At 35.0% G+C, this 26,537-nt stretch overlaps 1 protein-coding gene across 4 annotated transcripts in view; it reads right to left on the bottom strand.

Moving 5' to 3' along the window:
- B3GLCT (beta 3-glucosyltransferase) overlaps positions 1-26,537 on the bottom strand; it is a 107,079-nt gene that overhangs the window by 21,718 nt on the left and 58,824 nt on the right. For all 4 annotated transcript variants that reach the window (XM_074216097.1, XM_074216099.1, XM_074216098.1 and 1 more), the window contains exons 7-11: positions 24,271-24,407; positions 15,120-15,183; positions 12,775-12,906; positions 9,910-9,979; positions 1,202-1,315 (exon numbers count right to left, since the gene is read on the bottom strand). In XM_074216097.1, the coding sequence (XP_074072198.1) occupies positions 1,202-1,315; positions 9,910-9,979; positions 12,775-12,906; positions 15,120-15,183; positions 24,271-24,407 (517 nt within the window). The remainder of the gene's footprint in view (positions 1-1,201; positions 1,316-9,909; positions 9,980-12,774; positions 12,907-15,119; positions 15,184-24,270; positions 24,408-26,537) is intronic.

Genomic DNA, 26,537 nt, shown 5'->3' on the forward strand with positions numbered 1-26,537 from the left:
ACTTTCCAAATTAGTCAAAGGTAAATTTAGATAAAAATCATTAGCTAAAGCATTAGTTTAGTTGTCTACTACAGCAACCTGTGATAGAAGGACCAGGTCAGAATATAATGGATTTCCAGGACAAATTCAGGTAGCACAGAGGCACTGATGTTCCCAGGTCTCTAAGAGTCCAAGCATCTAGTCTATCTATTGCCAAGGCTGATAGCAGCTTCAGTGCACAGGGAGATTCTGAAGTTCATCCACCTGTTTCAGGTATCTACTAAATAATTGTAGTATAATATGAAATTTTTTTGTTAATAAAATGTCTAATTGCTTATAAAAGTTAACATTCATTGAACATCACATTCATTGAATGAAATGACTAGCAAGTCTTAAGTAACCAAGATAAGCAAGACCACCATCTGGTGGTGTCTCCCTATAACTTCAGCAACATGATCCCGGGGGCTCAGAAAGTGGAGAGATATCAAAACTATGAAATCCCTCAAACTGATAATGCCATCACTGCAATTTAATTCTTTGAAAAGTAGTAATCTGTGTATAGTATATGCTACTTGGAATGCCTAATAGGATCTTATTTTTTCAATTATAAAACATATGTATATGTTTATATATGTGAGTATATGTATATATATATTTTGCATAGCATTATATATATATATATATATATATATATATATATATATATATATATATATATATATATACACTAAGCCTTATATAGGTACAATTTTCAAGTACTCCACAACATTAATTACAATCTACTGAAAAACTATTAGGAATAAATAAATAACCCCTTGTTGCTGATTTAATTTGTTTTTGCTCAATAGGTTTGGTTACATCTGACTCTTCATGATTCCATTTGGAGTTTGTGTGGCAAAGGTACAGGAGTGGCTTGCCATTTCCTTCTCCAATTTATTTTGCAGATGTGGAAACTAAGGCAAACAGGGTCACAGTGTCTGAGTGTCTGAGTCTGGAATTGCACTTAGGTCTTTCTGACTTCACATCCAGTGCTCTATGTACTGTGCCATCTTGTAGCCCCATTTGATGTAAAGGTAAAGCTTAAAGAAATCACTGGGAGGAGAGGAAAATATATAAGGTGGAATTATAATCTACTTGAGGAATAAACATTTTCTGCCTTAATTAATCATATTTATAGAATGAAATATTTCTTACAAAGGCACTAATAAAATTAAGTGTTCACCTCTTTCTGTATTAGGTACTCCCAGATCAATAGTTGGAATTGAGCTCTCTGCATAATCACTGTAGTATTCAATGAGACTTGCTTGACCTTCCCACGTCTGCTTTACAATAGGTACTGGAGGAAAAAGTTACAGAGAAAAGAGATTACAATCACATGCCTAAATGTGGAGGCAGCAGAGGCAACTCAGAACTGCAGCATCTCTAAGGCAGTAAGAGGATCACTTGTCCTTCTTATGATCTCCTAGGACTGAGCTTGTTTATAACTCAGAGAAAAGCTACAGTTGAATGGTAATGACCGGACATGATTAAAATCCACTTTCTGATAAGCATTTTCAACATCCCCTTGAGCAATAAGTTGTGCCTTCATGCTGATGAATAATTTTACTTCCTTATATGAAATTTAGTCCAATTACATCACAGTTATATGTAAAGTTCAAATTTTAATTAACCTTTTCCTTCCCTCACAAAATGTTAATTTAAAATCTACATTTTAAACCATCATTTAGAGCTCAGTTCAAAACAAAAAACTGTTACATCATTCTGGCAAATCTTAGTATCTACTTCTGAGATTATTCTCAATGTCTTCTATAGAGATCCATAGTTGTTTGCATGTTGCTTCCCCCAGGGGTTTTCAAGAGAACAGAAACTTTGTTTTTTTTTTTTCCTCTTTGTATGTGCAGAGCTTAGCACAGTGTTTGGCCTATGATAACCTGATAAATACTTATTGATTGAAGAAATCTGCAAATCTATATATTCAGCCCTAATCTCTTTTTAAGTTCCAGTGCCACATTACCAATGTTCTGCAAGACATCTCTTGCATAAGCATCCCAAACTTAGCCTTTTCAAAATGGTACTCATTATCTTTCCCTCTAGCTCCACAATTTTGGTTGAAGGCATTACTATCCTTGCAGTTCCCAGATTTGTATTTTCCTCATTACTCTCAAAGTTTCCCCTCTCCCTCCCCCTTCCCATTCAATGTTTCGAATCTTGTTGATTTTATCTTCACATCTCTTGCTTCATCCCTTTCTTTCTACTCACAACATGGTGACCTTGGTTCATCATATTCTCTCTCTATCTCTCACTGTCACTCCCTAATTCTGTCTCTCTCACTGTCACTATCTCTCTCTTTCTTTCTCTCTCTCTCTCACACACACACACACACACACACACACACACACACACACACACACACACACAGCCTAATTGATCTTCTTGTTCCCTCCAGTCTCCTCCTACCTGGGCATTCATTATTCAAATAGCTGTCAAACATATTTTTGAAGCACATGACTAGAAATGTTACACCCTTCTTCAAACCACTCCAGAGGTTCCCTGACCTCTGAGACAGAAAGCAGACTTGTCTGTTTGGCATTTAAAGTCATTCACATTCTGGATCTGACTTATTTTTCCAGGCTGATTACATATCACTCCCTCTCATGTATTATCTTAAACTTCTGCTCCATAGAAGGCATGCCATTTCCTTTTTTCTGTGTTTCTGCATCTGCTGTCTCCCATACCTGGAATCCCTCCTCCCCTCCAACAAATGATTGACTGAACTGCCAAACAATTTTTGGGTCCAACAATTCTTGGATTCTCATCAAGGCTCCCCTCAGGTATCAGCTCCCATAGGAGATCTCCCTTCATTGCCTTCATTTAAGTGCTCACCTCCCTCAAAATTTTTTCATTCTTATCTTTTATAGATTTTGCAATTGCTTCTTGGCTTAAATATTGATTTCCTCCAGTGGAAAGTAAATTCCTTACAAGCAAGGACTATTTTTGTCTTTGTATCTTGAGCCCTTCACACAGTGCCTGGTACATAGTAATCTTTTAATAAATGCTTGTTGATTCAATGAATGAATTAACACTAAAGTGATCAATCTGAATCCAATAATAATCTCCATGCCATATATGGTCCTATGATTTTCCTACAGAAGAGATAGAACATGCATGTCTTCCCTGTAAGAGGCATATTAAATGAAAGATAAGGTAAGATTGCTCTAAAAATGTTTATTCTCTTCTTCCAAAACCCTGTGCAATTAAAATCTCAATCAGGGCACTGCATTGGCAGCTTATTTTTGCATAGAATAAAGAAAGTGACTTACCATGTAATAGGGCTCTCAGGAGCATGCAGTCATTATATGTTCACACTCTTGGGTAAGATATCCTCCATTGCATAACACTGGAAGAAGCTGTGAGGAAAAGTCAAGAATTTCCCTCAGTCTTCAACACGTGTTCTTTCAGGGTGTGCAAATTGTGCATTCGTTTTCCTTGCCTTTAGCCTTCAGTTCCTTTTTTGCTCTAATAACTAATCAGGATGGGTGATTCTCCACCAACGAGCTGATTCAAATGAAACTGAAATAAAAATCAAGGTTGATTCTCCTCCCTGAACTCCTACATTCAACTATATTCTCCTTGCTGGAGTTTTAAATAGCAGATGCTAATATCTTAGGATAATTCTTTTTCAAATCCCCTTCTTTTTTTTGCTCAAAATAAGAATTATTGGATACCAGAGAGGATTAGAAATTGGCAAATCTTGCAACAATATTGATTTCCCTTCTACAAAACATGAAATAGGAAATCTCCCAACTTAGTCGAACTTAATAAAGGTATAAACAATTGTTATTAGCATCATTAAAGTATTTGCGATCCAGTTTGACTGATGCTCTTTGCTAGGGAATTCTACATCACATTGCTTGAGCAATATGTTGAGAAAATGTTGAGAATGTTGAGAAAATATTTTTGCAGTCAATTACAGTTACAGATTTCACTTTCAATCAATTCAATTTAATTTGATTAAATTCAACAATCAAGTGACATCATGCCAATGTTTATGTACTCTCACACATGGAGGTTCCAAATTAACAGGGAGTGCCTCTTCAGGAAAGTTAATTACAACAAAATAATTAAAAGAGCAAAAGAAGGTATTCTATTGTGAAAAAGGTCAACTGCATAAACTACATATATCTTCCATGTGGATTTATTCCTTAATCAAAGGAGTAAAACACTATTAGGTATAAAACATACATATTTGCCCTTGTATGCTTCACTGCATACTTCACTGCAAGAATGAATAAAATCCTTGGACATACTATAAAACTGCCCTGAAATCAAATGATAGTCTTTGGGTCTGTTGAGGGAGGTATTATTAATAATACCTTATTTAAGGAAGATGTTGGGTCTCATTACATTTACTTGTCCACTTAAAAATGAATGTTATTTTTTTTATGAGACAGATTCAAGATGACAAAGATATAGCTATATATGTATGTCTGCATATAAGTAAATATATACATATATATCATATTCATTAAGTATACTGCATATGTATATATTATATATGCTGTATATATAATATGTGTATATGAAATATATTTGAGAATACATATGTGCATACATGTAAAAATAGGTATGTATATATGTATACAGATACCTATATATTATAAGAATATACACCAAATTCACATTAAAGAGAGAAATTTCATGGAAGTGATTAAAATCATTCTACTCTACTGATTGAAAGTGACATCTCCAATTAATCTGTATCCTCAACCACTTCAGAATCCATGGGGAGTACTCAAGAACCAGCTTTCATCCACAATTATTAATCTAATTACATCTTCTAACAAGGAAATTGTCTTCCACCTGGGTTCCTCGTAACTCAAGCTTTACTTATATACCTATTTGAGATTCACACACTACACTCTTCATTAACTGCCTACCCATCAGATTGTTCAATCAAAAAGAGAAAATAAGGGAAGGGGAAAATCCTAATATTTGTTTCAGTACTTTGATGTGGATTTTACTCTCTGATGCAAAAATCACAGCAGTAAAGCTATCTACCTTTTTCTAATCTAAAAGAGAACAATGTATTTGTTTCATTTTATTTTTTTAAGAAATCCAGAAGCTGTGAAAAGGAACTGAAGGCTGAATAAATAGCAATTTTGCCTCTTTAATTAGATGGGAGACAGCAGGAAGATGGCACATCACAACCCACCATTTAATGAGCAACAACAGCGGCTGCTACCAGATACTTGAGACATGCACGTATTCTGCATAAAAAAAGATAAGGTACAGAGAAGATTCTTACATTTTTCTCACAGCTCCCATTATGCAATGAAAAACATATGACCTAAGAGCTTGGATCAAGATTAATCAAAATTCCTTAATTAAAAATTATTTTGCAGTATTTAATGATATGCTTACAGGGTTTTAAAATCTTACCCATGCTCAGATCTTAATAGAAATTGTGTTGTGTAGATGGAATAGATTTGGATTTTTCTAAGCTAACTTGAAAAGTATGTATGGATAAGAATGTGATGTTTCAAGGAGAGTATCACAGATACAAGGAGTTCAAATAGGCTGGTTCTATCAAGCAGTTACACTTCGTTTTAGTAGCTAATAACTACAATATTTTTCTTTTGCACGTCGGAAAAATTTGCTGGTTTGCCTCAGGAAGTAAAACTGAATCCCACTTATGTCATTTCATGTTCCATTCATGTCTATTTATGTCAAATACATTAAATACAAGAATGGAATTTTCTTGAGAGTGGTTCAATCGTTTAACTTTAGAGGTTGTTAATATTTTATACAATCTCTACTGATAGTTTTATTGCCAGAAAGTATATATTGAAAGAATATACTAGTGCATCTCTGATTAGGGGTAAGAGTAAAGTGAGCTATAAGTCAGAAGTTGAAATCATACACCAGACATTTATTGACTGTGTGACCATGGACAAGTCACTTAACCACTGTCTGCCTCAGTTTCCTGATCTGCAAATTGCAGATAAGTAACAGCACCCTCCTCCCAGGGTTGTTGTAATGAACAAATAGATGATATTTGTTAAGTGCCTTGCAAACCTTGAGCAACTATATAAATGCTGACTATTATTATCATCATATTAATATTATTTAATATAATAACCATAACCAAGCAAACCACTCCTATATAATCCTGTATCTACTCCCCTAATGTTTGACAGGGGAGAGGAATTAATCATTTTTATAGTTTCTTTCTCCACTACTTCTTGGCCATATCTGCATGTAGTAACATCTCCATCAGAGTATATGCAAGGGCAGGAAAAAGATGACACTCAAGATATAATTTTTCTGCTTAGGAGTATAAAATTAGAGCTGGAAAAGGACTTTAGAGGGCCTCCTAATCCAAAACATCCGTTTTAAAGATAAGGAAAATAAGGTCTAAGGAGGGTAAGTGATTTATCCATAGTCACAGAGGTAGTTAGCAATAGATAAGATATAAATCCAGATCTCCTGACTCTATAGCTGTTTATTCATAGCTCCTTCTTACTATTAATTAATTTGTTCAGTTGTTTCAGTTATATCTGAATGTTTGTGACCCATTTTAGATTTTTCTTGGCAAAGATTCTAGAGCAGTTTGCTCTTCGCTTCAGCTAATTTTACAGATGAGGAAACTAAAATAAATAGGGGTAAATGACTTGCTCAGGGTCACACAGCTAGTAAATGTCTGTGGTCATATTTGAATTCAGGTCTTCCTGACTCCAGGACCAGTACTCTTTCCACCAAGACACCAACTAATAATTAATAGCACTCAGTAAAATAGATGGCAAGAGAGTCAAATATTCCTAACCCAAGCTAAAATCACATTTGGAGATTATTTGTGCATTTTGATTTCATTCTGTCCTTACTAATATAGAAAATAAAAAGTTGGTTTTTAAGAGCTTTTAAATACTGGTTTTTCTAAATACCTGATCTTCAAGAGACTATGTCCTCTTCATCAATGCTACTAAATGTGACAGATGTTCACTTGGATGCATATTGTCCTGCTTTGTACTATACTATCTTGTTCCTCTTGGCATCGTAGATGTAGAGCTGGAAATAATCTCAGAGACTGTATAATCCAATCTCCTCACTTTATAGACAAGGAAACTGAGACAGAGAGATAAATGACATGTCTGAAGTGGTCCAGGACACTAATAACAGAGGCTTATGGGAATCCAGGCCCTGGAACTCCAAAGTCAGTGGTCTTTCCAATGTACCACAGTGGCTCTCTCTTTATTTTCCATATCAATAACTCATGGCCTTAATGAAGAAACAAGGTGATTCTCCCAACCAGATGGTAAGGGGCAGGAAAACCCAAAGCTCTAAGATTCGCCGAGCTAATAACAAACTCAACAGTCACAAGAAACTTAAAATTTCTCTCTTACTAGAACAAACACATCACATTCATATGAGTCTTGTAACTGAAAATCAACCATGTTTCAGAATAATCACAAATTTTTACCTTTCTCTGTGACTAGAGCCAAATAATTAAAAGAAACCAATACATTTGATTGCTTTAGAAGTTGAAGTATTTGTCTGTTCAGTCTCCTAGTCATAGAGCTAGAAGTGATCGTTAGGCCAGAGCACTCTCTTTGTTAATGAGGTGTCTGAGGTGCAGGAAAATTAAGTGACTTGCTCTGGCTTACGGAGCATGTCAGCAGCAGAAATGGGTCTAGAATCCAGGTCTCCTGCTTCTATTGTGTGAGATTCTTCTTGCTTTGATATTCTTTTATTAAATAACCATTTAAAAAAATAAAATGATCTTCAGGCTAAATTCAAATTAATAAGCAAAATTATTTTAGAGTTTTGTGAAATAGGGTCCCTGCCCTTTACTGCTTTCATACTTCAATATTTCATTCACAAAATGCTGTCTAATTTCAAGCCATATTAACTCATTTCTTGTTCCCTTCATCCAGTCATCCAGGAATTTCTGATGAGGCTCAAATAGACAAAGGAAGGCAACAGTAAGGGAAGCTAGTCACTTCCCTTATCTGAGCCTTGGTTCCCTCATCTAAGGATCAAATGAGATAATATATGTAAAGTAATATGCAAACAACATGCTATATAAATGTGAGCTATCATTATTATCCTATTGCTGTTGTTGTTTTGCATACTCTGAGAAAGATTAAACAGGCAGGATGCAGTCATGTGCCTATCTTAGCTTCTAGGAGGAAACATTTTTGAATCTTTTTTTAAAAGCTCATATTAATAATTTCTTAATTGTTTTTATGATTCTCCAATGAAGTGTGACAGAACCTGATGGCCTGCCAACAAAATGTTGCATATTATAATAGATAATAGGAATCATCTTCATTTTGCTTCTCTAAAAGACTTAACTTGGGTTATTTTTATCAAGAATTATGGAATTTTGAGTGTGGTTAAAGTTGCTCCCCTGTATCCAGAATGGGCAGGGAAATGGAGGTATGAGGCTTCAAGAAAGGCCATGGATTCAGTCATTTTCTGTTCAGAACACCTATGGTCTGCCAAAACCATTAAGGGATGTGGGGATGTAGGGAGAAGGGGCTACTGCAGTGAAAGATGAGAAACTTGATATAACAAGTTGGTGTTTCTCCTTTCTAATTCAGCTGAAGCTTAAGATAGTGTACTAGACTTGGAGTCACAAAGACCTGGGGTTAGAGACTCCCTATGACCCTTACTAGCTGTATGACCTATCACTTCCTTTTTCTGAATTTTGTTTCTCTCATCTAAGAAACAAATGAGATAATAAATGGAATCTGCAAACATTAATATGCTACATAAATGTGAACTGCCATTATTATTCTACTGCTGTTATTGCTTCACATACTCAGAGGAGGGTTAATCAATCAATATTATTAAACAATCTACTATATGCCAGGCACTGGAAATACAAAGACAAAAACAAAAAAGGAAACAATCCCTGCCCTCATGGAACTTCCATTCCCTGGGTGGAGGCAACATGTACACATATAAGCATAAATGAAATAAATGCAAGGTTATTTTCAGGGGTAGGCACTAGAAGCTGGGGGGTGGAGATAGATCAGTAAAAGCCTCATATTTAGGAAGGAGAGGATTATAGATTTAGCTCTAGAAGGGTCCTTAACAGGCCAGGTAATCCAGTCCCCTTATTTTACAGATGAGGAAACTGAGTGGTTAAGTAACTTGACCAAGGTCATACAGATAGTAAATAGCGGGGCTAGCATTGGAATCCAATTACTTGGATCCCAGTCCATTGCTCTTTACATTCTTGCCATTATGTCATGGTGCCCATCTCAAGGGCACCCCTTGTCAGTACAACAAAAACCTGTACTTTCCAGAAGTGTTCACTATTCTGTGGTTTAGTTAATAGGCCTCTCCTATTGTATAAAGCATCTTACTTTCCCATCTTCTTTTAATCTCTATTACACTTATTAGTAGCACAGTTATTTTAATGTTTTCTTTGGGAAAGTATACAATGAAAATGGATCAGGGACAGTTCTCAAAATTCTCATTGAACCCACTTAATTTTCATATTCCAAACTTTTTACAAGCAACACATGTAACAAGATTAATTATACTAGTAAATCACCAAGATCTCAGTGAGGATCAAAGATTCTGAACACTTCAAATTAATTAAATATTTCTGACACATTCTCCCAAGACAGGTTATTTTCTAAACTTTTCAGTTTTTGAATAAAAATGGGGTTTTAACAGACATTTAAAGTAGATGTATTTTCATATTTTGACTTCATGTGAATTCACATTCATAAAGTTTTACCCTTTTAGATTACTTGTCAAAATGAGAAATACTTTTTAATTTCACTGGGTTGTCCCCTTGGTTCCTGTCTAATTCTTGTTCTTATGCCCTTATAAACTGTCTCATTCTTGTGTTTATGCCCTTATAAAGTGAAGAGTAGATTTTTAAAATCCAGTAAAAACAAATGATTCAAAACATACTTCTGTCATCATGAAACTTCTTGCATGTTTTCACAGCAACAAAAACAGCCATCTCCTTTACTGGATTTCCCTATGAGGCAATAAGGAAAAAAAGTGTGCATTATAAAATCAAGCATCAGGTATCCCAAAGTCCATAAAAAGTAGCTTTTTTATGACAATGAATCCAATCCTACTCCCCAATCCAATTTAGGCAAAAAAATAAAGGATATCATTTTAATAAGAAATTCTAATTTTTAATGAACATGATAGAGAATGCCCAGAAACAGGGAACATTGACTAGAACATGTTTTAATTAGGTTCATGTTTATAGGTCTGTTATCAATAAAATCAATTTTATCTGTTCGAACAAGTTGAGAGAGAGGATTTAGGATTGAATATGAGTCAGAAGCCCTGGGCTCTAGTCCTAGCTCTACTCTAACTGGTTGTGGATTCTTAATTTTACTTAGTTACTTAGACTTACTTTGTCACTCTGTGGGCCCCCATTTCTTCACCTTTTACAAATGCGTGGTTCGAACAAGGTGATCACGATGATGATGAAGATGATGATGATGACGATGATAGCTCCTACCATTTATATGGTGCTTTAAATTTTGCTTTAAATATTATTTCATTTGGTCTTCATAATAATCATAAGTGGAAGCACACACTAAGTCATCTGTCCTAGTTTCCTCATTTAAAAATATTAAGAATTTATTTTTTAAATGATTCTAATCTGAAGTCTTAGGAATAAAACAAGAGAGAAACCTTATCAACGTTTCTCTATCTGTCCCAAACCAATGTCAGGTTCCCTTCTCTCTGATCAGTCTAGGAAGGTCACTACTGCAGTCATTTTCAGTAGGGTCTGACTTTAGTGACCCCATTTCCTTGGAGTTTGCCACTTCCTTCTCCAGCTCATTTTACAGATGTGAAAATGGAGTCAAAGAGGGTAGAACTAGTAAAGTGTCTGTATCTGGATTTGAACTCAGGAAGATAACTCTTCCTAACTCTGGACTACTTCACTAAGACCACTTCAACCCCTCACCACTTCCTCAGATGTTCTGCCCCAAAAGTAATTAGGGCATGAGGGGAGAAAGGCAAGTGGCCTTAGCCTGATCCAAGGAAGAGGAGGAGCCTGTTCTCTTTTGTTTGAAGGGATTTAGGCAAATGGACATCTAAAAACAGGGCTCCTAAATTTCCTTAGGACCCTGTATTCCTTTTTGGACTATATCTCTCCAAAATCTAATAAAAACTCTCTCTCACACAATCTTTTAAATAAATAAGGAACACTAAACTTCAGATAGAGCTTAAATGCAATTTTTTCCACCCAAGTTCACAGACTCCTCTGCTTCTCTTAACTGAATTCTATCTGTGGTCTCCAGGCTAAGAACTCTTGACCCAAGGTTAAATGGCTTGCCATATTACATGCAAGTAGTATCTGAGGGATACTTTAAGCTCACATCTTCCTGGCTCCAAGTTCATCACTCTATTCTTTATATTACTGAAGTCTTTACCACTCTCAAATATGGTGTCTAGTTTTGAATACACTTGCTTTCAATTGCAGACATTTTGAGTTTGCAAGCAAGGGCCATCCTCTAGCAGTGATTTCGTTGTTATTTTCTCCTTTCAAAATGACAATTTTCAGTAAGTCACAGGGTCTTATTATAGTTAATAAAATGGTTGCTCTCATGAAAAACACACGAGCCCAAATGCTCCCCTTAATTAGCAATATAGTGTGATACATTGTGCACATGTATCAAGGTGCTAACTGTACATATGGTATATATTTGCATTTTCCTCCTTCTAGATGAAAAAATGTGGAGAACGGATATCATAACTTCTTTCTCTACTATAAAATGCCTCTTTAGCTCTTCTCTTAATAAGATATCCTTTATTTAAAGAATCTAGAATTTTTTCAGTATGGGGAGCTCCTGGTGTGGGAATATTGTCGATTAGGATAACAATCTAAAAACTCTAAGACACATAAAAGTTCAACAAATTTTTCAGAGTCCACATGGCTCCTAGGACTACAACTCCAGTTTTTCTGATTCCAGGTCCATTACAGTCTCTACTATGCCCTTTTGCCTCTCTATTACAACAATAATAATGTTAATAACAATAACAACAACAACAACAATTTCTTTTATATGGTGACAAGGGTACAAATTACTATTCATAATTTCCACATCTACTTTCTCCATATGCAATTGAGCTTTACTCTACTTACAGATTTATCTTCTTTATTCTCAGATCTGGTCAAGTCATTCAAGTCCAAAGCACTTCAACAGTTGTGTTGCCCACCAAGTAAAGTTCTCTACATCCAAAGTCTTTCATATTCAGGAGGCATTTAATAAATGCCTGAATTGGATATGGCATTTCATTTGATAATAACTTATATGGTGTGTTAAAATTTACAAAATGCTTTTTTTTCACAAACTTGTAGATCTATAATAAATATGCACTTTTTTAAATATAGGGAAACCAAGGTTTGGAGAAATGAAGCAATTTGTTCTTTATTCTAATTGTCTCTAAAAATAAAAAAAAATAAAATAATGATTTATAGAACTTGTCTCAGGGATTATCTTGTTGCTTTGCACTTATGCCAAAATTATAAAAAAGACACAATGTCATACAGTTCCTAAGTAGCAGATCTAGGGCTCACATTGAAATCCTCTGAGTCCAAATCTAATGTCCTTCTATAATACATAACAAGTGCTCAGGAAATTTCAGTTGAAATTAATGATTAGTCACAGAATCTGTTCATTTGCCCTACATCAGTGAATAATTATTAGGACTCACCGAGTCTATAATGTTGTGCAAGGTACCAAGACAGCATGAATCCTACCATATAAATTTAATATATAAAGAAATTTTACCTATGGTACTTACACAAAGTGGTAGAAATGTATGAAACATTGTGGCACAACTGGCAGTCTTAAGAGAATTCTCATCATCTGTGCAAAATTCTGGCACTGGCGTAAGATGTGGCCCATTGCCTTTGTCCCAAATGTAGAGAGCAATCTATTGGAAAACAGATAATTGGCAATGACTACAGAAAGATAATAAACAATATGTAAAGTAAGAAAGGATATAAAAAAGCATAAGCAACAGTTATCTTGTGTCTCATAATCATTTGAGAATTATTAACTACATTGTGACTATAAGGTGAACCAACATTCTGAATACTGAAGGATTTTCAAGTGAATACATAAGTTTTGTAAAGTTTGTAAAGTCTGTAAACTAACTAATATAAAGTAGGAAAAGAGTAAAACTCCCATCAACATGCTGTAGGGAAATATACAAGAAAATCATTAGTCTCAGTTACATCCCCCCAAAACCTGGTATTCATACCCAAGTTTCTTTCTCTTTAAAAGAGAAATGCATTCATAGGCAACTTCCATTCTTTGCTAACAGAAAGGGGAGCATTGGCTCATGTTCTTTCCCACTACCATACTCTACACTTGTTTTGCTTCCATTTTCTGAACTAAGGATAATAATCTTTGAAATTGGGAACTACATAGCAAAAATGACATCAAGATAATCAAGAGAATGCTAGGGAAAAAAAGAGTACCTAGCTGCTCTTTATGAGATCAAGTCACCAGGTGAGGACAAACTTTTTCCTGAGACACTGAAGGACTGGAGCCTGAGATCTGTCACCCACATTTTCCAAAATGAGTTCATTAAACTAGAGGTCAGTGGGCTTGACTAATTGTGGACAAAAGTCTTGACAGAGTTTAATCTTAAAGGGAGGAAGTAGTGACCCTTAGAAAGAGGATCATTGCCCACTAAGAGACAACATGAGTCATCAAGGATGGTTCATGCCAAACTAACATCCAGTCTTTTCTTGATAGTATTGTTATACAGATCAGGGGGAATGTGACAGGCACATATAGTATGGTTGAGTTTCACTACAGCATTTTACCAAGTCTCTCATGATATACTTGTGGACAAGATGGAGAAATGAAGCCTGGATTTAGAATTGGTTGAATTATATAGACCTAAAAGAAGGACAATTAATGGATAGATAGCAACATGGAAGGCTATTTCTAAGGGAGCATCCCAGGCTTATACCCCTGACTTTGATGAACAAGTTAGAAAAATAGAAAAATGAAGTTAAGATGAAATTTGCTAGATACAAATGTTATGCCATATATTTGTATTCAATGATAACACCTAACATTAATGTTCAGTCATTTTTTTTCAGTTATATCTGACTCTGTAACCCCACTGGAGATTTTCTTGGGAAAGATCCTGGAGTGGTTTGCCATTTCCTTCTCTAACTCATTTTATAGATAAGAAAACTGAGGCAAACAGGGGTAAGTGACTTGCCTGGACACACAACTAGTAAGCTTCTGAGGTCACATTTGAACTCAGGTCTTCCTGACTCCAGGTTCAGCATGCTTCTCACTGTGCTACCTAGCTGCCTGAATGAACCAGTCCAGAATGGGGAAAATATTGTGAGACATTTTAATCTGGTCCAGTTGCACTAGGGAGCACTGCAGTGTGGATCTGACACCTCTGTTATAGAGGGTTCATAGTTTTAAAGTTGGAAAGGTCCTGGGGGGTAGAGGGAAATAAGTATTTTTATATAGTGCCAGTCACTGTGCAAAGTGCTTACAAACATTATCCTCAGATTTATAGACCATGTAATCCAACCAATCTTTTTCATTTTACAGATGAGGATTAGGAAAGTGTGCTCCCAGTTGTTTGATATGTTTACAGATTGTCCAGGCAGCCAATATTATGGAACAGGCACTCAGGGAGGGCTGAATAAGACTTTGGGGGAATCATTTGCACAGAGATGATCATTGAACCTATAGAAGTTGATGAGATCAACAAGGTAGAGAGTATATAGAGAGAAGAATCTCTCAGGACATAGCCAAGAGAATTTCTTCATTTATTGGGCAAGAGAAGGGGGATCTTTTAGAAAGGAGAACTGAGAAGACAGGAGTAGAACCAAGGGAGAGCTTTACAGAAACCAAAGGAAGAGAGATGGGGACAGGAGAGGATCAAAGACAAGAAGGATAAAGAATAAATTAAGGCACTTCACCACATATTGTGTAGTGTTTCATCTCTGGGCTCACCACAGTTTTAAAAAACTCAAAACTGGATTGAGCCACATTGAGGACTGACTACTTATGAAGGAAAATGTACTAAAACTTAGAATTTTTTAATACCAAAATCCTTCTTAGGTTTGATTACTCAAATTTTCAGCCCAATGAAATATGACTTACCTCGTGTTTTAAATCAATTGTAAAGTCAGACTTCAAGGACTCACTTTTCAATCTCTTGGTAAGCCTGGAAAAAATGAAAGCAATTATATTTACTTTTAGTCAAGAACCAAAAACAAAACAAAATAAAAAAGAGAGGGAAGATATTGTTTGAATTTTTAAAAAAAGTTTAAATAAAATTATGCAGACTATGATGAATTTAAAACACTTCAAAATAAAGATCATTTTATCATCTAAAAGAGACATACTGGATGGAACCTTTGAAAGATAATACAATGAAGTTTTGTTTTAACCTGGATATACTTCTACTGAATTATAGAAAAAAGAAAATAGGAGAAGAGAAGAAGAAAAAGAAAGGATAAAGGTTGAAAATTCACTCTACTATTGTGCTAACTCCAGTCTAACCTTTTTCTTTGGTAGACAATTGGGGAAAGTAAAAATCTCACATAACTTTTTTTTGAAGTGTTTTTTCAATTCCAATATGAGGTTTAAACAATGAATTGGCCTGTAGAAACACTGATCTGTCTTATGATTCCCATAAAATAGAAGAAATTTTGTTTTGATATTTAGTTTTTTAATAGTAGTTTATACTACTGGCTTCATCTCTAAAAAAAAACCATAGTAAACATTTTAAAGTATCTTTTTACCACTATGAAATAATATCTCAAAGCATAAAAGTGGCAGCAAATTTTAAAATGCTACCAAATTTTTTTATTGTTCACTCTTTTATTACATCTTAGCATTGAATTTGATCAAGAAAGGTTTTTCCAAAGCCTGGTTCTAAACACATGAAAAATAAAGACATGGAAAATGGATCATAAATTATATTTTGTTAAATAGCAGTTGACCCACAGATGCATAATATTATAGACTTCCCGACTTACAAATGGCTGACATAAAAATATCTCTTTCAAACACACCCTTTCATCTTTCCCACCCTGAGACCTTTCTCCTATTTAACAAAAATTAAGCAATTAAGCTGTTCAATTCTTTGTTTCCTTCTGTTATCTATGCTAAAAATAAAGTTCCTTCAATTGGAAAGGAAAGAACAAATGGCTAATAGGGAGCTGATACCCCCCCAAAAAGAAAGAAGACAAGACAGTATGTGGAGTCTGGCACCACTGAATGTATTCAAGTCACTTGACCCAGAAGACCTTCATATTCAGGTATTGAAAGTACTATAAAATCTGCCACTGAGTCATTAGAAGTGGTATCTTAAATAGTATTAAAAATGGGAAGTTTACTCCAGGATTAGAAAAGAGCAAGTTCTTGATTTTCAAAAAGAAAAAAAAAAGAACAAAATGAGAGGACAGAATGACTGAAACAAACAATCTATATAATCAAGCAACCTTAAGTTAAATATCTGAACAAATGAGAAAAGAACTAGCTATTGAACATTAAGAAAATGAAGCAGTAATCACAAAGGGTCAGTATGGTTTAATCATGAAAAGGTCACATTAAACTCATTTTATTTCCATCTCTGACAGTGGTTTTTTCCAAGGCAATGGGGTTAAGTGGCTTGCCCAAAGCCACATAGCTAGGTAATTATTTTCTGAGGCCGGATTTGAACTCAGGTACTCTTGACTCCAGAGCCAGTGCTCTATCCACTGTGCCACCTAGCCGACCCTTTGACAGTGTTTTTAAACAGAAGGAAATGATGAGGATAGAATTTCCCCATATTTTAGAAAAACTAATTCAATCTTAAGACTACATTAGGGGGCGGCTAGGTGGCGCAGTAGATAAAGCACCGGCCTTGGAGTCAGGAGTACCTGGGTTCAAATCCGGTCTCAGACACTTAATAATTACCTGTGTGGCCTTGGGCAAGCCACTTAACCCCATTTGCCTTGCAAAAACCTAAAAAAAAAAACTACATTAAAAGATAAGGGTTTTCTGGGAATAAAGAAGTAATAGTTCCATTGTATCCTGAACATTTGGAGTATTATATTAAGTTCTAAATAAATTTCAAGAAGTACACTGGTTAGCTGGTCAGCATCCACAGGAGAGTAACTAGAATGATGAAGAACCTTAAGCTTGTGTCATCGGAGTACCAACCAAAGAAATTTGGCATGTTCAGTCTAGGGAAGACTCAGGAGGGTCAGGATAGCAGTCCTCAGAAGCATAATCCTATGGAAGAAGAATTTTGTGTGGTCCTAGGAAGGCAAAACTATGATTCATGATTAAAAGTTGGAAGTAGGCAAAGCTAGGTTTGATATTCTGGGGCAGAAGGGTGGGGAGGGGAGGGTGGTAGGGGGGGATTTGGATGCAAATACTTTCTAACAATTAGATCTGTCCAAGAGTGGAATGGGCTGATTAAGGAGGGGATAGGTTCTTTCTCATTAAAGGTCTTCATACAGAGTCTGCATGACCACTTGTCAGGTAATTTGTGAAGGAATTCTTTTCCAGGGTTCAAATGGACTACATGGTCACTGAGGTCCCTTCAAAGAAAAATCTAAAACTCTGTAATTTCCCAGTGAAATGAGTATAGGAACCTGACTTTCTATGATTCTTACTTGTTATCAATCTTTTCTATCACTATAGTTTGTGACTATTCTTTCCTCTTCTCCCTTTTTCTCCTTTCTCCTTCTTCTGCTACTGTTCTTAATGCCAGTGCTCCAAATACACAAAACCTACAAAGAACAGATTGCTATTATATAGCCCCTACACCCTGGTCTTTTGCTCACCAAAGATGATGACTCCTTTCCTACCACCTGAAACTTTTACCAGTAAATCCCTACCCAGGATCAAAGATCTATTGCTACCTCCCAAATTCTCTCCCCAACTGCATAAGACACCCTCCTTAACACCTGGGATCATTTAGGGAGAATGGAAATTCCAGATCCTGATGACCAGAGGGGAAAATTGGAACTTAGAATAACTTTTCTCACCAAAACCATGTTATGTTCTTTTTCCAGGCAAAGAGAATCCCTCTACCAATACAGACTGGCACATTCTCTGCAATCTACAATCTTAGAGAGTTGCTATGATAAGACCAGTGTCCCATTGCCCCCCAAATTTGCTTTTTCTATCTGTTGCATACCCTGATGTGTTAGGACAAAGTGAATCTTCTTTTATTAACTGTTCAATGATTTGCAAGTGCTGCATTGCATTCCAACATTGAACGTGAACTAAAAGAAACAGGATAATGGCTTTAGGCCTGCCCCTAACAGTTGTTTAGAAAAATAGTATCAAGCTCAAATAGAACCATCACTCACTAATTCATTCATAAGGAGCCCTGCAAGTTTCATATCAACTTAGCTTTAAATCCCTGTTTTAGTATCATTACACTTATTTTAAAAATATTTCCTAATTATTTTTGAAGCATGAGGCCAAGACCTACATTTGATACCCGGGTCCAGAGCACTAAAAGATTAATATATGATTTTCCCATTTTATGTGTGAGTGTAAAGACTTGAACTCAGATCTTCTTGGCTTCAAGTTCAGTCCTCTATCCACTTCAACATGCTACTTCTCAGGAAATCTCTTGAGTATATTACTATAGAAGTGTTATACATATATATGTACATATGTATATATATGTACATATGTATATATGCAGGGACAATTATGACATTGTTTCTGGGGGGGGAGGATTACAGAATTTCAAGCAATTGACTTCAAGCAAAATCACAATTCATTTGGAAGTTGGGAACTGAAAATAATGAAACTCCTTTTTGGCAGGGAGTTCTAAAGAAATCCATGAGTCTTTGCTATACCTTTCCAGCCAAGAACCATATTCACACAGTCTTTTTTTGTTGTTGTTGTTTTATTTATTTAATTTGTAATTTATGGAATAAAATTAAAAGAATTTCTAATATAGTAAATAAAAAGATGATTTCACATGTAACTGAAAACTTATGTACAAACTATTTCTCTTAAATATATAATAGTTATCATGTAACTTTTTTTCATTTTTTCTTCCCTCCTTCCCTTTTCCCACCCTAAAGATGGTTACCATTACTTATAAATATGTAACAAATGTAAAATCATTTTACACATACTTCTATTTATCAGTTCTTTCTCTGGATGCAGATAGCAACTTCTTTCATATGTCCTTTGTAGTTAATTTGGGTATTTACAATAGTCAAAATGACTTGGTCACTCAAAGCTGTTCTTAAAACAATATTGCTGTTACTGTTTACAATATTCTCTTAGTTCAGTTCATTTATTTTTTCATTATTTCAAGCAAATTTGTCCTTGCTTTTCTAAGGTCATCAAGCTCATCATTTCTTAAACTCTACATTCCTATAAATCAAATCAGCTCAATCTATCTTAAACATACATTCCCAGAACTCTTTTCTGCCAAGTCTTAGAATGATATCCAAGTTAAATCTTATCTAGTTTAAAATAGTCCCCCTCAAATATAGTTAACATATAACAAAGAATGTTCTGAAATTTGGATTCCATGCCAAGGGCCTTTGGAATCTGATAAAACTGTTAAAGAATAGAAACTTGGTTCTAAAAAATGTTCCCTTGACAAACAACACTGGCAGAGCTCAAACGAGAGATTTTTCAATGAGGGGCCTAGTGACCTCTCAACATCAGAAACTGGAAATGCTTATTGAGTTCTTTAGAGCTAACCAGGTAGTGGAGAGAGTGCTGGGCTTGGGCTCAAGAAGGAATGAGTTCAAAACCTGTCTCAGTTACTTCCTACCTATGTGACTGAACAAGTCACTTGACCTGTTTGCCACAATTTCTTTAACTGTAAAATAGATATAGAAACACCTTTGTAAGTTCATTGTGAGGATCAAAAGTGAAAGGAGATATTATCTGTTAAGCATTTAAGTACTGGTACACAGTAGGACATACTAGAAAATATAATATATAATAGGCAGAAAAATATTTATTCCTGCTCTTCCTCAGTCATGGGAATGAAAGTGGGAAGAATTGGGAGAGGAAAGGAAGTGAGATTAGGGTATGCCCAGGAATTTTTACCACCAATAGTCTATAAAATGAATATTCTTTAGACTTTAGAAGGGAGGAGGGTCTAAGATATGCCCCAGGTCACTGTACCCTGAAGCCAGGAAACAACTGGCTCAATGGAGGCAGTTCAGCACACTGAAAAGTACCCTGGATTTGGAGTCATGAACCCTGAGTTCAAATCCCAGATTGCTACCTTTGAGAAAGGCAAATCAGTTAATCTCTGGGATTAATTTTGGAATCTTTCCAGATCTCTCTTTCCTCATTTATAAAATGAAGAGGTAGGATCAAAGGATCATAGGTTAGAGCCAAGAAGGACCCCAGGTGCCTTCTAGACCTCCCTTTCAATTCTAAATCTATGATACTATGACAATGAGGAGAAAAAAAGAAAATGTGCCTGTTTCCAATATCTCTGGGTTCTTGGCTGGATTAACTCCACGTTTTTGCCTATACCTAGACAGGAGATGTAGATGGAAAGTCAGACTCAGAGTTCAAATCTAGCTTCTAAGATTTCCCAACTATGTGACCACTTCACCTCTATAAGCCTTAGTTCACTTATCTGTAAGAGGAGGAACAATGCAACCTGTCATGTCTTAAACACAGGATTATTTTTAAGTGTTATTTTAAATTTTTCAAAAAAGCTAGTTTTCAACATCCATCTTTTTTGTAAGCTTTTGAGTTCCAAATTTTTCTACCTTTCTTCCATCTCCACAAGACAGTGTGAAATCTGATATAGGTTATAAATGTACAATCATGTTTATTATGTTTCCATATAACTAAAGGAGGAGAAAATCCATGAGGAAAAAAAAACAAGTTTTAAAAAAGTGAAGATAGGGGCAGCTAGGTGGCACAGTTGATAGAACACTGGCCCTGGAGTCAGGAGTACCTGAGTTCAAATCTGACCTCAGACCTTAATAATTACCTAGCTGTGTGACCTTGGACAAGCCACTTAACCCCATTTGCCTTGCAAAAAAAAATAATAAAGTGAAGATAATAAACTTTGGTATTCATTCAGCCTCCATAGTTTTTTTTTTCCTCTGGATGTGAATGGTATTTTCTAACACAAGTCTTTTAGAATCATCCTTGATCACTGAACTGCTGAGAAGGAGCTATGGCCATCATAGCTGATCATCTCACAATGGTGCTGTTAATCACAGGGCTATTGTGAGAATCAAATAGTATGAAAAACACTTTGCATACTTTCAGGTACTATATAAATATTAGCTATTATGACTATGTAGAAATGGACTCCGGCATCTTCTAATGTCTACACTCCCCATGTTTAAGTTTCACATCACTGCAGGCATCTTCAAGATTTCAAAGATATTAAGTTAAGGACTTGCTCATACCAACATGGCAACAATTAGGCACAATTTTGGGATATCTGCCATGGAGAATGCCATCTGTATCCTGAGAAAGACTTGTGGAGTTTGAACAAAGACCAAAGACTTTCCATGTACCTTGAATTTTTTAAAAATTGTCTTATGTAATTCTGCTATAACTCATACTATATGTTTCTTCCTTAAGTATATGATTTCTTGCATACTATGGGGATGATGTAAAGACTAACAAACTGCCTTCTGTGGGAGGTGGGGAGAGGGAGGAAAGATTGGGGGAAAATTGTAAAACTCAAAATAAATAAAAGATATTTAAAAAAAAGATTAAGTTAAACTGACTTTTTTTTATGTTTTTGCAAGGCAAATGGGGTTAAGTGGCTTGCCCAAGGCCACACAGCTAGGTAATTATTAAGTGTCTGAGACCGGATTTGAACCCAGGTACTCCTGACTCCAAGGCCAGTGCTTTATCCACTGTGCCACCTAGCCACTCTTAAATTAACTTTTAAAAAGATTTCAAATACATTTTGGGGTTCAATTTTATTTTAATTTAATGCCATTATATTACATTAATATTAGCTAGTTACTAAAGCTCTGTTGATTTGGCAATAAAACTACAGTTTTCTTACAGTTGAGATATACCCCTCCCCAAAACCTTCACTTAAGGAGGGCAGCTAGGTCAGTCATCTCTTTATTTCCCAACCTACTGTACTCTTTCTCTATCATTGCCAGAGTCAGGTATACCCCCAATCCAACTCTTTCAGTTTCCTTTGTGTTCTGTTTTCCCTCATCAGACTGTAAGCTCTCTGAGGGCAGGAATTATCTTTTTCTTAATTTGTATACTCAATGTTACCTTGCACATAGTAGGTGTTTAATAGATGTTTGCTGAATAAATTATCTTACATTGTTACAGTGTTCAAAGAGCTTTCAATGGTATATCTCATAATCATCATAATTATTCTTTAAAATAAATGTAGCAAGAATTTTTAACTTCATGATATGGAAAAAATGAGAGGTCATAGGGCAAATAAGAGACAGAGTTGCAATAAGAACCCGAGTCCTTAACCCTTAAGTCTAGTGCTTTCCCTCTCTGTCATAGGAATCTGATCATGTATAGCAGTAACAATTCTGAAAATATATAATTTGCCAAAGTCAAGTGATTTAGTCAAGTCATCAAGTATTTATTAAGCCACAATATGCTCACATAGTATGCATTGTAAAAAACAACTCTGAAAAACTCTTTAAAATTCTGATTACTACAATGACTTACCATGAATCCATAAGTCAGATGATAAAGCAGGCTATCCATACCTCCTACTGAGGAAGTATGGATTCAGGATTTAAAATGAAACATGGATTTTTGGATATGTCCCATGATTAGATGTTTTCCCTGATTATATTATCTTTTACAAGGATTTTAGTTTTCTTACTTTCATTAGGAGGTGAGGGTATTTGAGAGGAGAGGGGAACTAGTGATTCTGATCTAAAAAGAAAGCAAGAAAAGTCATTTTCTAAAAATGCATAACATATCCACTTCATTTGGGGATATTTGGTATAGTTTTGGTAGCTTGGTATTGATAAGTTCAAAATTTTTAAAAATTAAAGTTTTTTTAATAAAAGATATTTGAGCTTATGCACAGATAAAACCACTGTAACCAAGATCAAAAGAAATATAGTAAACTGAGAAACAATCCTTGCAACTAATGTTTCTGACAAAGGACTCATTTCTAAAATATACAGAAAACTGAGTCATATTTAAAAAAAAAAAGCCAGTCCTCAATTGATAAATGGTCAAAGGATATGCAAAGGCAATTTACAGATGAGGAGATCAAAGCAATCCACAGTCCTATGAAAAATTGCTATAAATCATTACTTATTAGAAAAATGCAAATTAAAGCTTCTTTGAATAATGATCATTGTTGGATGGGTTGTGGGAAATCTGGGACACTATTACATTGTTGGTGGAGCTGTGAACTCATCCAACCTTCTAGATAGAAATTTGGAACTACATTCAAAGGGCAACAAAAATGTGTACACCCTTTGATCCAGTAATACCACTACTGAGTCTATACCCTGAAGAGATGATGAAAAAAGTAAAAACATCACTTATACAAAAATATTCATAGCAGCTCTGTTTGTGGTGGCAAAGAATTGGAAATCAAGTAAATGTACTTCAATTGGGGAATGGCTTAGCAAACTGTGGTATATGTATGCCATGGAACACTACTGGTCTATTAGAAACCAGGAGGGATGGGAATTCAGGGAAGCCTGGAGGAATTTGCCTGAACTTAAGTTGAGTGAGATGAGCAGAACCAGAAAAACACTGTACACCCTAACAGCAACATCGGGGTGATGATCAATCCTGATGGACTTGCTCATTCCATCAGTGCAACAATCAGGGACAATTTGGGGCTGTCTGCAATGGAAAATACCATCTGTATACAGATAAAGAACTGTGGAGTTTGAACAAAGTCCAAGGACTTTTTCCTTTAATTTAGAAAAAAAACTGATATCTTATTATCTGATCTTGTTATCTCTTATACTGTATGTTTCTTCCTGAAGGATATGCTCTCTCATCACACTCAATCTAGATCAATGTACAACATGTAAAGACTGACAAACTGCTTTCTGTGGGGGGAGGGGGGGAGGGAAGTAAGATTAGAGGAAAAATTGTAAAACTCAAAATAAATAAAATCTTTAATAAAAAAATTTAAAAACCTATGACCAATAAAAAACAATGGAATATTTTTAAAAATAAAAATAAAAAATAAAAGATATTTGAAAGAAAAAAGCAAATATAGCCATAAAGCATTGTTTAAAAAACAGATCATTTGCTAGTCAATCTAGAAGTCATGAAGTTATAGAACTGTTGGACAAAAAAAAATTGTCCATTTAATTCTTACTTGTTTATGAGTGGAAGACTAAGGGCCCAACCAGCAGCAAAATCAGGAAATTTGAAAACTGTAGGATCTTCAGCAAAGGCATAATGGTGGATAATTGTTGACTGCTCATCATGTAATGCTTTTCCTAAAAACCATTCCTGGAAGAAAAATGCACAACGTCATTGAGTCATCCATTACGTTGTTTAAGATCCATGAAGATAAATGATGGGGGGGGGGGGGGGGGCGGCGGCTAGGTGGCACAGTGGATAAGGCACCAGCCCTGGAGTCAGGAGTACCTGGGTTCAAATCTGGTCTCAGACAATTACTAATTACCTAGCTGTGTGGTCTTTGGGCAAGCCACTTAACCCCATTTGCCTTGCAAAAATCTAAAAAAAAAAAAAAAAAAAGATAAATGAGGGGAAAATAGTTACATGCTGGGGAAATTACAGAAAATTACAAAACTTGGAAAATGTTTTATTTTACTGTCTAATAAAATGCACTTTGCTTTATGATATGATAAAGAAACAGTACTCTGATTAACAGAAAGTTAGCAAACATGAATTATCAATTTTAAAAAATCAGGATACAATAATATAGATCTAACACTAAATACTGAACATAATTTATTCTTTGATGATTTATAAATCATTTTAGAATTTGATATGTGCTTTAAAATACTGATTATCAACAACAATTATACTTAATTTCTTTTTTTTTGTTCTAAACCTATGATTTCATTGCTATTAGGAATTTCAGGTAAGGAAACACTATATATGCAATTGTTTTGCAACATATACTTTTGGAGGGTTGTCTGGAGAAAAGAGTAGTTATATGATTTGTCCAGAGTACTATAGCTAGGATGTATCAAGAGGCAGGACTTGAATCCAGATCTTCCTGACTGTGAGGCCAGCTCTAAATCTATTATACTACATTGTCAGTCATCCTTATCTTTCAGATGTGCAAAAAACATAAGTTGATAGCAGAGTAGATAACAGGGAGTTTATTCAACTTTAAGAAATTTTTTAAAAAAGGAAATGAATCATGTCAATCTTGATATTCATACACTATAAATGAAATGAAAAAGAAGGAAGTTGCAGCTAAATAGAAGGCAAATTATGGAATTGGTGGAGTTGGTTTTATTGCATGGCCAACAAGAACCATTTTTCATTGGATGCTTGGTGATTTTGTATGACAGGTATTTGCAAAAGCATCATCATGAAATTTATTGAAGCTTAATCCACCAATGCACCAATATCTGTTATAGAAGGAAAAAGAGATAGAGAAATTATACCAAGAATTTGTAAAGATCCTACAAATTAAATTAAAAATATTTTGATAATCAGAGACATCTATGCACTGGATTTTTGGATAAAGAAAAAATAGGCTAGATTAAAAAAATATGAAATGGATAATAAATTTCAAATTAATTGAGATATTAAAAGAAATAGCCCCTATGCCTTTCACAGAATAGGTATAGAGATAAATATATAGGAGATGAATTCTTAAGTAAACCAGGGAGAAGGAATTACAAAAGATAAAATAAATTGTTTTGATTACATGAAATTGAAAAGCATTTATGCAAACAAAAATTAATGCATCTAGAGTAAGAATGGAAGAGGTTAAATGGAGAAAAAAATCTTTGTATTAAATTTATGTGGCAAGAGTTTGATATATAAGATATATTTTTGGACAACTAACAAATATATACATGGTCAAAAGCCTCTTTCCAATAGACAAGTAGTTAAAGGTTATAAACAGTTCTCAATTTCAAAATTCTCCAAATCACTTATAAGAGATATAGAAATCAGAACAACTCTGCGATTACACCTCACACCTAGCAAATGGGCAAAGATTAGAAAAAACAGAATAGTCAGTGTTGGGAGGGCTAAAGAAAGACAGGTATATTATTGCACATAGCTAAAGATGTGAATTAGAATAAATATCCTTGAAAGACTCTTTGGGGGTGGCTAGGTGGTGCAGTGGATAGAGCACTGGCCCTGAAGTCAGGAGTACCTGAGTTCAAATCTGGCCTCAGACACTTAATAATTACCTAGCTGTGTGGCCTCGGGCAAGTCACTTAACCCCATTGCAAGTAAAGTGACTAAAAGTCATACCCACAAGGAGATCACTAATAAAAACACAAAGTGCCTATATTACCAGTTCATTTTGTGGTAATAAAGAATTAGAAACAAAAGTAGAATTCTAATGCCTGGAGAATGACTAAACAAATTATGGTATTTACTATAATAGAATAGTACAATGATTTAAGAAATAATAAATGTCTGAAA

The sequence above is a fragment of the Macrotis lagotis genome, chromosome 1 (assembly GCF_037893015.1).
Source record: "Macrotis lagotis isolate mMagLag1 chromosome 1, bilby.v1.9.chrom.fasta, whole genome shotgun sequence".
NCBI classification, from domain to species: domain Eukaryota; kingdom Metazoa; phylum Chordata; class Mammalia; order Peramelemorphia; family Peramelidae; genus Macrotis; species Macrotis lagotis.